The sequence below is a fragment of the Bacillus rossius genome, chromosome 1 (assembly GCF_032445375.1).
Source record: "Bacillus rossius redtenbacheri isolate Brsri chromosome 1, Brsri_v3, whole genome shotgun sequence".
Lineage (NCBI taxonomy): Eukaryota > Metazoa > Arthropoda > Insecta > Phasmatodea > Bacillidae > Bacillus > Bacillus rossius.
In genome coordinates this window covers 74,097,054-74,110,028 of record NC_086330.1, presented here as the reverse complement: position 1 = coordinate 74,110,028, position 12,975 = coordinate 74,097,054, and the positions used below count along the sequence as shown (strand labels likewise).

General features: G+C 41.6%; 1 protein-coding gene across 1 annotated transcript in view; it reads left to right on the top strand.

The window, feature by feature from the left end:
* LOC134537772 (beta-1,3-glucan-binding protein 1-like) overlaps positions 1–12,975 on the top strand; it is a 68,168-nt gene that overhangs the window by 43,637 nt on the left and 11,556 nt on the right. The window contains exons 5-6 of the mRNA XM_063378555.1: positions 8,372–8,499; positions 11,766–11,932. Coding sequence (XP_063234625.1) covers positions 8,372–8,499; positions 11,766–11,932 — 295 coding nt within the window. The remainder of the gene's footprint in view (positions 1–8,371; positions 8,500–11,765; positions 11,933–12,975) is intronic.

Sequence of the window (12,975 nt, the reverse complement as noted above, 5' to 3'; positions counted from 1 at the left end):
CCATCTTTAAATTTTTTATTTATTATCCGATTTTAATGATTTTTTTTTTAAATTTAAAAAAAATTTAAATAATATAAATTTAATAAAATATTTATAAAAAATATACATTTACGACACGGAGTTTGGAGTCCTCGGTTCGAACCCGACGAATGCAAAAAAATAAAAATGGCGACCGATCCTTCCCCTGTGGCGGGGTGCTGGCAGACTGACCCCCACCACTTATGTCAATGCACATATACCATCAGGTAGTATGACGTCATGTCCGCCATCTTGAAATTTGGACGCCATCTTGAAAATCCGTAATTTTTATGCTAGAGATGCGGAAAAAAATTAAAAAATCATTAAAAAAATTAATCAACCTAATGAAATAATAAAAAAATCCTTATAACCACCGTTGCACTTTTCGTGACGGCCGCCATCTTGTCTTCGTCCGCTGGAGATCACCATCTTGTTTTCGTCCGCTAGAGTGTGCTGTTACCATGTTAGAATAATTTTCTGTTCACCATACCTTTGTCCTCAACTGTTGACGTTGAACTTTGACCTTGACCTTGAAATTAAACCTTGACCTTGAAAAATGACCTTGACCTTGAACTTTGACCTTGAACTTTGACCTTGGCCTTGGTCCTTGGGTACTAAAAATGCCGGGGAGGCGAAACTGGAAGTGGAAGTTTCGATAACATCTTTGTCCAATAAATTTTGTATGTGATCCCGCATTATCTGCATTTTAGGTCCTAATAATTGGTAAGGGTGACACCTAACTGGGGTTTTGTCCAAAAGCTTAATTTCATATTGGGTGAGATGGGTGCGCCCTAATTTTTCACTCAAAACGTCGGGAAAGCTACTGCATAACTTCTCTATTTCTCGTTTCTGTTCAAAGTTAAGATGGGTTAGTGAAATTTTATTATCACCTTTAGCCTCTGTGTGAATGGCATTTACTTTGCTCTGACATTTTGCGTCAGGTGACACAAAAGAAACAAAAACTTGGTTGTTAAATTTAAAGTGAACTCTTCGTGCTTTCAAATCAATTATCATGCCTGTTTTTGCAATAAAGTCGGAACCAAAAATTAAATCTGTGGCCAAATCATCTGCTACTAAGAATGGGAAAGACCAAGAAAACAAATCTATTTTTACTTTAACAAAAACAATACGATTTACCTTCAAAGGCTGTTCAGCAGCTGTAAAACATTTTATTTTTATTGGCTCTACCTTTTGAATCAAACGGTCTTGTTGTAATTTCCTGAATAGCTGGCCTGACACGAATGATCGCACGGATCCGGTATCTATTAGGCCTGGAACTTCTTGTTTTCCAATTATTGTGTTGGCGTAGGGCAAAACTGTGGGTATATTAGCTAGAATATTATGACATGTTCTTTTGTCCGTGGTTCGCGGACAATTACATTGTCTGCACATAGGCCTAAACGTGTTACAGTTTTCCGTTTGCTTGTCCTGACGAGCTTTGTCTTTCTTAGCTCGCCTTTGTTTCTGTTTTCTTCTTTTGTTTTTTCCTCTGTGTGGGGAAGCGGTGTTTTGTTGAACTTTTTGTTCGTAATTTTTATTAGGGCCTTGGTGAAGGGAAAAATTCCTAATGGTTGTTTGGGTGGCTGGCTCAGAAAAAATTTTTTCTGGCCAGCGGTTTACACGTTTTTTTGGATTCTGAGAATTTTGATAGTTTGAGCGATAGTTTTTTGCGCGACACTGTTCAATGTAGTGTCCGGGTTTTTTGCAGTACCTGCAGACAGGTATCCGTTCATCTTTATTTTGAGGCTTAGCGACTTGTTCATTGCTGTTTTTGTGTTGCGACTTTTTGTTATAATACTGCTGTTTATTTTCTGTTACTCTGGTATTGTTGTGGGCGTAGACATTAGCTTCTCTATTTCGCTGGTGGTCTGCGTATTCTACATTTGTGTTGGAGATGCACAAGCGATCAAGCTCGGCAAAATTTTGTGGTCGGGCCTGAAAAACTGCTCGCGATCGTTCCTGCGGATTAATTCCATCGAGGATGTTTGAGACTGTCTCACTCTCAGATACTCGCAACCGAAGAATTTGAGCGGCTAGTTTGATGTCTGCTATGTAATTAGGCAAGGCTTCATTTCTTTGTTGTAGCCTGTTGTACCATTCCAACCTGATGTTAGTCATCAAACGGGCTGGAATAAAATAATTTAGAATGTCCTCATGAAATTGGTCAAAAGAATAATTTTGCTCAATGGCGAGCGTCACTCGCTCGCTCAAGGGTGGTTGTGTGAAGGGGAAAATAACTTCTAGGAGTTCCCTGTCTGGAAGGTTTGCCTTTTGTTTGATTTTGAACAAGTTCTTTAGGAAGTCGATTAGACTCTTGGGCTCCAACCCTGTGGTTTCCTTAAAATTGGCCAGCAGTCTTTCAACGGGATTAGGTATCTTGGCGTAAAAACTACCTCCAGTTGTCTGATTGAAGGTAGGAACCACAGGTACTGGGTTCGGTGCTGGATTAGAGGCGTGAGGTGTGACTGGTGGAGGTTGAGTTTGGTTTTGAAGTTGGTATACCTGCGGGCCCAATGGCAGGTATGTGGTGGCGGGGCTGGGGTAAGGAAGTTGTGATTCTATCCTGCCACCAGGGTGCACAGGGGCTGGTTGTGGTAGCGTAGCTGCCAGGGTGGAAGGAAAGGCTGTCAGTGGCGAAACTGACCTTCCACTGGCCGAGGAGGTGGGAAGGGCTTCCGGAGAGGTATGGAGGGATGAGAAGGCTGACCGGAATTCATGATAGGGGTTGAAAATGGCAGGTGAGGTGGAGGGTAGGTATATGGGTTGGGGCATGTAAACAGGATGAGCTGAGAGCGAATGCGTAGGATAGGCGAAGGTGACATTGGTGCTCGGGTGAGTACCCGTCGCCATGACAGTCGCAGATGGAAAATGAGATGGTGTGAATGTCGAAGTCAATGTCCGGCGACGTGATGTCACGGGGGGTGAGGGTGGTGGGGAGGGTAAAAGAGGTGGGGTAGGGACTGGGCTGCCTCCAGTGTGCATTTGTTTTAGGGGTTCCTGTACTTGACTGTCAGTTACCCCTCCTGCCACTGCCTCTACGGGTTCAAGTGTTCTTTGGTCGATTGCGGCTAGTTTGCTCCGCAATTGGAAATTTAGACCAGGAATCTGTTGCCTACATTTCTCGATCTCCTTTTGGTAGATTCCATTTAATTTTTTGGTGGCTAGTATTGTGAGGTTGGTAAATCTTGTGCCAATATGACTCAAGCGAGTTAGCGCACGTAAGATGTTGTTTCTGTTTGTCTCGTTTCGTACAGAATTAGTGTAACTGTGGAGTTCCTGAAATTTACTACAAACACAGTTAAATTCCTCCAAAGGGTCCAAGTCAGCGAGATTAGTGACTTGTGGTTGAATTTCCTCGGCACACGCAGCTCGGAATCTTTTCCGGAGCGTGGCCACGTCACCGAGGCTTGACAAACCTCGAAATCGGAGTTCATACTCCAGCTCGTCACGGAGGAGATACTCCGGCGTGAGCATTGTGTCCCTTTCGTAGGTGGAGCTTGGTCCAGTCTTACGAGGACAGCAAAACATATACACAAAATTTACGTTGATTGGCCAACCAACAAAGACTTAAAACTATGGTTGAAACAGTACCTTAAATTCTACACAAGACACTCTTAATTTAACTTAGCTTAATAATATCGTAGTTGCTCCGACGGGTCGGAAGTATGTGCCCAGAATAATGAAAAATATATTAGTTTAGTCAACATTAATTTGGTACTTCTGCTGCTCGAGAAAAGAAAAGAACAAGGCCACGGCGGGCGGACAGTGGTCTGTGAAGGTCGTGCAGAACGCACAGGGCGGTGAACTGAACTCGACGCGACCACACGCGCCGTGAGAGATAAGCCGCGCGCAGTGACGGGGGAGGGGTGGCTACGACCTTGTCAACAGCACGTTCGGTGACGCGCGGTGGGGGAGGGGGACAGCTGGCTGGCTGAAAGATGTCTCGCGCGCTACGCGCTAGCCTAAGTCCACACGGGAATTTAAAACTCAATATAAATTTTAAAAATTTAACTCATTATAACTAGGGGGTGTACCAGCGATCAGTTTACAATATTATTACAAAATTGCTATTATCAAAAATTAATTTAAAAAATTTTTTTTTGTACTTTTAATTTTAGTTTAGGTATGCTTATATTATTCAGGTATGCCTATAGACCAAGGTAACCATGCTCTGCTACCAAGTTGTAACACCCCTCGTGCCTCAAAATAGAATTATTTGGAATTAATTAAAAAGAGCCTTGGAAACAAGCTGGGTAAAAAAAAAAAAGTTAAATAAATTGATTTACCAGAGGCGACACGAGGTGGGAACAAACACAATTTAGGAACTTCCTGTAACAAGCAAGGAGGAAGTTGGGGGATCGTTAAAATCAATAAATAAAAACTACACGATTAACTTGATCTATAGTTTCCCTGTTTTATTTGCCCTGATGAATTATCTTGTTTGCATTATTTTAACATACATACAAAAGGTTTTAACAATTTTCAAAGATTAACAAAAGAAAAACGAAAATGGGGCTGGCCAGCGCTTACTTAAACCAATTTACATTCTTAGTTTGAAATATAAACATTTGCATTATGAGTGGATGGATCCGATGATTACATTGATAATTAGTTCTATTCGTTTTACATTTTCTTGAGAAAAACACTGGTCGCTGGTGGGTTGGTCATCCGGTTAAGATAGTTCGTAGCTAGGTAAGGGGGAAATGTTGAATTTACATTACCACCCGGGGTCTTCAAAACGATCACGTCGGGTAGTAGAAATGTTTCTTTTAATGTTTCTTCCCACGGAACAGGGAGGGGGGGGGGGTGGCCACGAGATGAGAGCAATCAATCTCTCCCCGTCATCGAACCCTGTCTGCAACAGTCCAAATCAAACCTGATTATAACTGGTATACAGGCAGTCTATAGGGCAGAAAATGCCCGGAAAAAAAATTTAAAGGGAAAAAGGGGGGGAGGGTCGCGAATTATCACTCACCAAAACAGGGGAGTTGCCCAGCACGCTGCCATCGAATTTTGAAAGCAAATAACTAAACTATGCAGACAGACTAATCTATTAGTAATGACTTGAGGGATAGCATCCCTTATACAAGGCGACTACATCGTCGTTAGCGGCCGGGTGAAGTCTTGCAGATTAGCCGATACTCGATGGAGGTCTGTCTGCAGACGCGACGCGAGTTGATCTGTGACTCCGTCAGACCGCGTCTCGTAATTAAAAGTGCCTACCGGCTCTAACAGGTGGAAGGGGGGGTGTCTGGGCCGCCGTAAAATACCGAACTTGCCCGAAAGCGGGCGGAGAAAAAAACTTTAGCAGGAGTCTTGAAGTTGGCCACACTGGGCGACCGTAGAGAACTCTGTCGGAGGAGGCTGAGTTGAAAAGAATCGACTCGCGCCTGGCGTCCATATAACTCAAGGGAGAGCGGTGCTGCTCTCTGGTGCCCTAGAGGGTAGGCAAGCGGAGAAGTTCGCGACTTGGTCGCTAGGTGGTGCTTGTGATCAGTTTTGGCGCACTCGCTTTTGCGAGAAGACCTTGAGAACGGTCACTGGTGTCCAGGGGGTTACGACCGGTCATTGGTCTTACTTGGAACAGAGAAGGGGGGGAGGTGGGGTAAAATGCAACGCTGATGGGAAACTACGCCCCGTCGTGGCTGCAGAGGGGCGAATATAACACTAAGACGTGATGAAAAAGGCGAATCTCAGCTCGTCTCTGCGAACTGGTCGCCTGCAAGCTACAAGCTTGCCTATGCAGTTAGGGTCACGAAGAGAAATAATATTACAGGCTTGAGGCGTGACTGAAGGCGGGGGAAATGGTAAGCTGTCTGCTAGTCAGGGATTAGGCCAGCAGAATATCCGATACGCCGATGGGAAAGGGGCTTCAGGGCATGGAGACAAAGTTTAACTCAGAGGAGTACACCAGACTAACAAATTAAAATTACACTATAGTAGAGCAAATAAAATTTCCACACAAAATTTAAAATCATAATAAAAATTTAAAATATATCGTGTCGAATTTACTAATTAACGGCACAACGCACAAGATGGTGTACTCCAGCTGGTGGTCGCTCCTGGTAGCATGTACTGAACATAAAATGTCGGATCCATGATGGTCGACAAGGTCAAGGTCAAAGTTCAAGGTCAAGGTCAAATTTCAAGGTCAAAGTCAAATTTCAAGGTCAAGGTCAAAGTTCAAGGTCAAATTTCAAGGTCAAGGTCAAATTCAAGGTCAAGGTCAAAGTTCAAGGTCAAAGTCATTTTTCAAGGTCAAGGTCAAATTTCAAGGTCAAGGTCAAAGTTCAAGGTCAACAGTTGAGGACAAAGGTAAGGTGAACAGAAAATTATTCTAACATGGTAACAGCACACTCTAGCGGACGAAAACAAGATGGTGATCTCCAGCGGACGAAGACAATATGGCGGCCGTCACGAAAAGTGCAACGGTGGTTATAAGGATTTTTTTATTATTTCATTAGGTTGATTAATTTTTTTAATGATTTTTTAATTTTTTTCCGCATCTCTAGCATAAAAATTACGGATTTTCAAGATGGCGTCCAAATTTCAAGATGGCGGACATGACGTCATACTACCTGATGGTATATGTGCATTGACATAAGTGGTGGGGGTCAGTCTGCCAGCACCCCGCCACAGGGGAAGGATCGGTCGCCATTTTTATTTTTTTGCATTCGTCGGGTTCGAACCGAGGACTCCAAACTCCGTGTCGTAAATGTATATTTTTTATAAATATTTTATTAAATTTATATTATTTAAATTTTTTTAAATTAAAAAAAAAAATTCATTAAAATCGGATAATAAATAAAAAAGTTAAAGATGGCGGCCGTAACGAAAATTGCAATGGTGACGTCATCATTCAAAATGGCGGAAAACACATCACCGGAATTTTCTAGAACACACAATGACGTCATCCAAAATGGCAGATCCAAGATGGCGGATCCAAGATGGCCGCCGTGATATACTTGTCCCGTTACGTTATGTCCCGTTACGCTTTGTCCCGTTACGCTCATCCAAGATGGCCGCCGTGACGTCACAATCCAAGATGGCTGCCGTGACGTCACAATCCAAGATGGCGGACCGACAATCTTCAATCCACAGCCTGAAGCCTGATCTCGGACATACATTCATATACTACTATTACTGTCGTTACTGATTGAGAAATATTCAGAAACTGTAGAAACCTTTATCTTTAACCTCAGATTTCGTATGAACCTTTTGAGTTAATGTTTAAGTACTTACATTTTGCATTCAATTCACAACACTATTGATATCGACCAAGTAATCACTGATTAATATAACAGTAGAACACCAAATCCAACTCTATATTTTTGATAACAAACACTATTAACGGCGTAAAATAAAAAAAAGTAATCGAAACAAAATCGAAGTCAATCTCGTTAAAAAGCGAAGCGTAGCGTCATGTTTCACAGATAATAACGTTCATGTTGTTTTAACTGTCATTTTGCACATAGACTTTCAAAGTTGCAGCACCTCTAGTGGCCATTTGCCGAATCGTTGACCCATTCACTTGAAAATTTGAGAGGAAATACTTTTGAAACATAGCAGTAAAAAAGTATTTTATATTTGACAAATATAAAATACATTTCGAAAAGTATTTCAAATAAAATACATAATACTTTTGAAAAAGGTATTTAAGTACAAAATATAAATTACGTATTTTGTATTTGAATTTGAAATACAAGTATTTCAAATAAGTTACAACTCTGCCAGATACAGCCAAAACACACGATTGTGACAGTTTTATTGGGAAACAAACCCTTCTATTATGGACTTGAAACATTTTCAGCCTATGCCAGCTACAGCTATGTGTAAATGGCCCTTGTAGCTGTATGTGCCAGAACTGCTGTTGATGGTGGCAGCAACGAAGAATATCAATACGCTGGTCACATAAGTAATTTCCATTTAACCGCATGTAGAGAGTGAGCGATGCAGATAGGAACCGAAACATGCCATATTGATTTCAAATGTTTTCATGCGATAATAAAACTTTTTTTAATGTTATATATTGATAATTTTATTTCTTTAAGGCAAGTAATTCACACCAATAAATTTTCAAAGACCATAACATAGTGTCTGTTGGGGGATTACAGTTGAAGTAACCACGAAAACATATTAAATACTTCACAGGAAAACTGTTATTTTCAATAATTTCATTAAATAATATGCTATGCTCCAAAAAAGCCAAAATGGACAGTTAATAAGTTAATGCTAGAAAATGGTTATAGCCTAAAAACTATTGAACACAAAATTGTGTCTTTCGATCCTGTTTCTCGCCTGGAGGTAGTTATGGGTAGCAGGACTTGTTCGACTCATGCTGTGGTCCTTGCAGGAGTACGAGTTCGTGGCCTACAAGCGCGATGCCGAGAACAGCTACACGAAGAACGGCATCCTGGTCATCCGACCCTCATTGATGGCGGACACCCTCGACATCACCAAGGGCTCGCTGCAGCTGGACGGGTGAGCTGCTTCCGAGCCCGGTGCAGCTTTATTTATTCTTTACTGTACAACAATGGGCTAACCCTGCGGGAAAGATGACTGTTGTTTGAAATGTCATAGCCGTTGCCAGTTCTAGTTATCCGAGACACGATCCAACAGGTCCACAGAATGGGTGCATGGATGCGAATACATAGCCTCTCTGCACTCATGGCAATCCTCTGTCTCCTCGTGGCACCGCTGATGGGGATCTTTGATGGTGTCTGTGCTGGGATGGGTATCCTCAACCTCTGGCCATAGCCGTGATCTTAACTAAAGAGGGCTCTGCCGGAAATACCCTTGCCTCAGGCATCCCCAGCTTGTCTGGCGGGGTACCAGAAATGGTGAAAGGGAACCTGCGGGCAACATCAGATGCGACAGAAACCTTTCTGGAGGGTTTGACTACTGAGCACTGGTGACGAATCCTAACGGCCTGGTTCACTGTAAAGAACCAAAGTAAATGACAGTGGAGTCTTTGTGCGTCAATAGTGGTGCCAGGGAACCTGGGCCCAAGTCGGCTGTAAACCTCTGGACTTCGGTACACGTGGTCGGAGGAGATTCCATGTTTACTTCGAGGTCGTTCAGCTAGCTAATGACACCAGTGGTTAGCCCTAGACGTCATCAAAGTTGGTAGAGTATGGGATGATTCTTGAGTGAATGGATATATCCGCTAAAGTTCCCAATGTCGGCTCAGGATCACAATAGGTAGTTTCTTACTTGGTGGTGGTGCTCCGATCGCTTGGAGCAGACACTAAGGGTTCCCTAGCCGGATGATGAGTCGACACAGTAAGCGGAGATACAGATCCAGTTACTAGCCTGGACAGCTAGGAGAGGTTGGATAAACCTTCACCAGACCACGGGTTCACTGGGTGTGGATACAGATCCAGTTACTAGCCTGGACAGCTAGGAGAGGTTGGATAAACCTTCACCAGACCACGGGTTCACTGGGTGACTGAGGAGCCTCAGTGTGATGTGTGAGATCGGGGTAGGCACCAGCAGTGTTGACAAAATATACATGGCTAAGAACACAGCCAACTGTCTGGTTAGCTGAGTTGGGGGGGGTGGGGGAGGAGTTGTTGACCAAGCTGGATGGGTAGCCTCAGCCTCTAGTCATAGCTGGAGCCCTTACACCTTTCCCGATTCGCGAAGAAAAATAAGGGCAATCCCTTTGGATGGATGTATGCACATTCATGTGCACACTTAATTATACAAAAATGTGCACACCTTCTGGTACACCAATGTGCTCACCTTCTGGTACATCAATGTGCTCACCTTCTGGTACATCAATATGCATGCCTTCTGGTACATCAATGTGTATACCTTCTGGTACAAAATTTTGCAATCTTTCTGGTACAAAAAAGTGCAAACCTTCAGATACATCTATGTGCAAACCTTACTTTACAAAAATGCATACATTTTACTGTAAAACATTGTGTACACCTTCTGGAAAAACAATGTGCATACATTACTGTAAAACAATGTGCATATCTTCTTGTACAACAATTTGCACATATTCTGATGCAAAAATGTGCATAGCTTTTGGTACGAAAATGTGCTCACTCTATTGTACAACAATGTGTAAAACAATGTGCACATTTTACTGTACAAAAATGTACACACCTTCTGTGACATCAATGTGCACATTTTATTGTTCAACAATATGCAATCTTTGTACAAAATCTTGCACAGTTTATTTCAAACACTATGTACACCTTATACAAAAAAGGCACATTTTATTATACAAAAACGTATACACCTTCTTGTAAAACAATGTGCATACTCTATTGTACAACAATGCTCACACATTATTTAACAAACTATGTACATATCTCTACAACAATGAGTACTCGTCTTTAACAACTATGTGCACTGCCTCTTTACAACAATATGCATTTTAATTCCACAACACTGTATACACTGTGTACACCTACTGTGTATCTACTCCTTCTTGTTCAACAATGCACACACTTGTGGAAAAGTTGTATCATGTGAACAGCTGCGGAACATTCTAGTGACTTGTATAGTAAAGAAACAGCAAATAATTCATAGCAGCATTTTCTCTATTGCATTTTTATTCTAGTATATTTTAGTAGGTAAATAATGAACTAAATTAAATAAACTTTAGTAAAGACTTAGAAATCAAGCTGAAAATAATAAGCACATAAACCTTTATCAGATGTGTATCGTATACAGTTTGTCTCGCATACTAGCTAGAAACGCAATGAATGTTTACTTATTGTTCACCTTCCATGTTCTATTTCGTGTTGAAGAAAGCTGCAGGTATGTACAGTAAACTCTGTACATCTAATAGCTTGGTGAACTATGAAACCATCCTGGAATAAGGGTGACGTGGTACCTTTTTAATTTACAATTATTAATTTTTTAATTGCTTTAAATTTCATATGATGTCATACAGTAAATACTAACCTGGACTGATAATTGCTGCCATTGTTCAAGAATACATTCAACTGTCAACAGGCTTAAGCTTATTGTATTTGGCTTTAGAGTTTAGGTTATCGCCTACTGGTCCCACTTAGTTCAGACAGAAACTGATCCAAACAACAGAAATGATTGACGCATCGTACACGGCAATCAAGGTGCAATTCATGGCTCTGATGTATTTCTGTCTGAGCTGTCCAGACACAATCTGACAACATATAGTGGGAACCCTGGGTACATTTAAGCATTTAAAAGGGCGAGAATAACTTGGTATCATGTTTAATAGGCATAAAATTATCCTGCAGTGAATCTACCAACAGTGATTAATGGATTCATTTATGCTAATGCCCTACATGTGATCCAAAACTAATTTTGTAATAATAACCTCAAAATATAACATTTATTTTTGCATCATTATCTCTTTGTTGTAATCCATTAAAACCAATTTAGTTAGAGACTAGAATTTGACATTGTGATATGGCCTTTGGAAGCATGGAAGCATGGAGGCATGCTGTAATGTAGTTGAAGCAACTTCTACACCACCATGGCCAATTTGGAATACCCCAAACATTGTGAAAATGTTCCTTGACTATGCCTGATTATAGTTCATAAATGTGAATTAGAATGTCCGTTATTAAAGAAAGCCACCTCCATAAAATACAGTCGTTTAGAACAGTCCCCTCGGTGCTAATGTTCCGGGAGTCCCGCAGAATGGTGCGGACCGTCAACAGGGCAGACAGTGGCTTCAAGCAGTGACCATGTAGGGTCACCCTCTAGAGTTCAGCAGCTGACAGAGAAGGGGGTTGTCGCAGGTGCTCGGGGCTGCCGGGCAGCGCTGAGTGCACCAAGAAGGCAGTGGGCTGGGACATCCTGCCACCAGTCGTGTCGGCGCGCCTGCGCACGAAGGACTCCTTCAGCTTCCTGTACGGTCGAGTGGAGGTGCGGGCCAAGCTGCCCTCCGGCGACTGGATCTACCCAGGTCAGCCCACACCCTGACAGTCCTGGGATACTCCTCTCGACAGTCACTTCACTTGAGACCAATACCGGTCAGCCTTAACTCTGATGGTTCTGGGATACTATTCTCTACAGTCACTTCACTAGATATCAATACCAGCCAACCTCGACTCTGACGGTCCTGGGATACTCCTCTCAACAGTCACTTCACTTGAGACCAATATTGGTCAGCCTCGACTATGACGGTCCTGTGATACTCCTGTCGACAGTCACTTCACTACAGACTAATACCCTAACAGCTCTTTGCTATTAACGGAGACGGGCGTTCAACAAATACCTAGTAGAAAGAAGTGAAAGAAGTGACACTACAATTATTATTTATTAGTAAATATTTTAATAATGTCTGTCATTAACTTGTGACAAACATTTCCCACTTCTATCAGCATATTTGAGGTAATGTTTTATTTTTACAGTAAATGTTATAACGAGACAATCCGTTTCTGTTAAGAGAAACAAAGTTCTTTTTTTACTCTTACAATGTTTATTTTGTAAATTTTAAACAAATACACATAAAAGTAATAAATCTGGCAAGGGGCGTCCATTAATTACTTGAAGTGTTTTTTTCTTTTGGACCCCTCCCCTTGGTGAGATTTCGTGATATGTGGTGGGACCTCCCGTAAACCTCACGTGAAATACTGTATAATTTTTAAATAACTAAATTTATTTTTATGTATGTTCATGTATTTTGCTACATACCACTAAATACCTACGCATTACCTAATACTGATGGAATAAGAGAAGAAAAATAATACTACGTTTAAGGTGCACTATAACAAGTTTATTTAAATTAAGTAAAAGTAAAACTAGATTGTGACACCACCTTTACTAATTTGTCACTCATTCCATGTACGTTTATGAAATTATTATAATGTAATAATAGGACACATGGCATTCATGTATTTTTGTATTATATGAAGACAGTTATCAGAAGGAACTAAATTCTCTCGTGCATCCACTTCAGCCTATCGTCCACGGCGCAGAACAGCTCTTCAAACCGACGAGTGACTA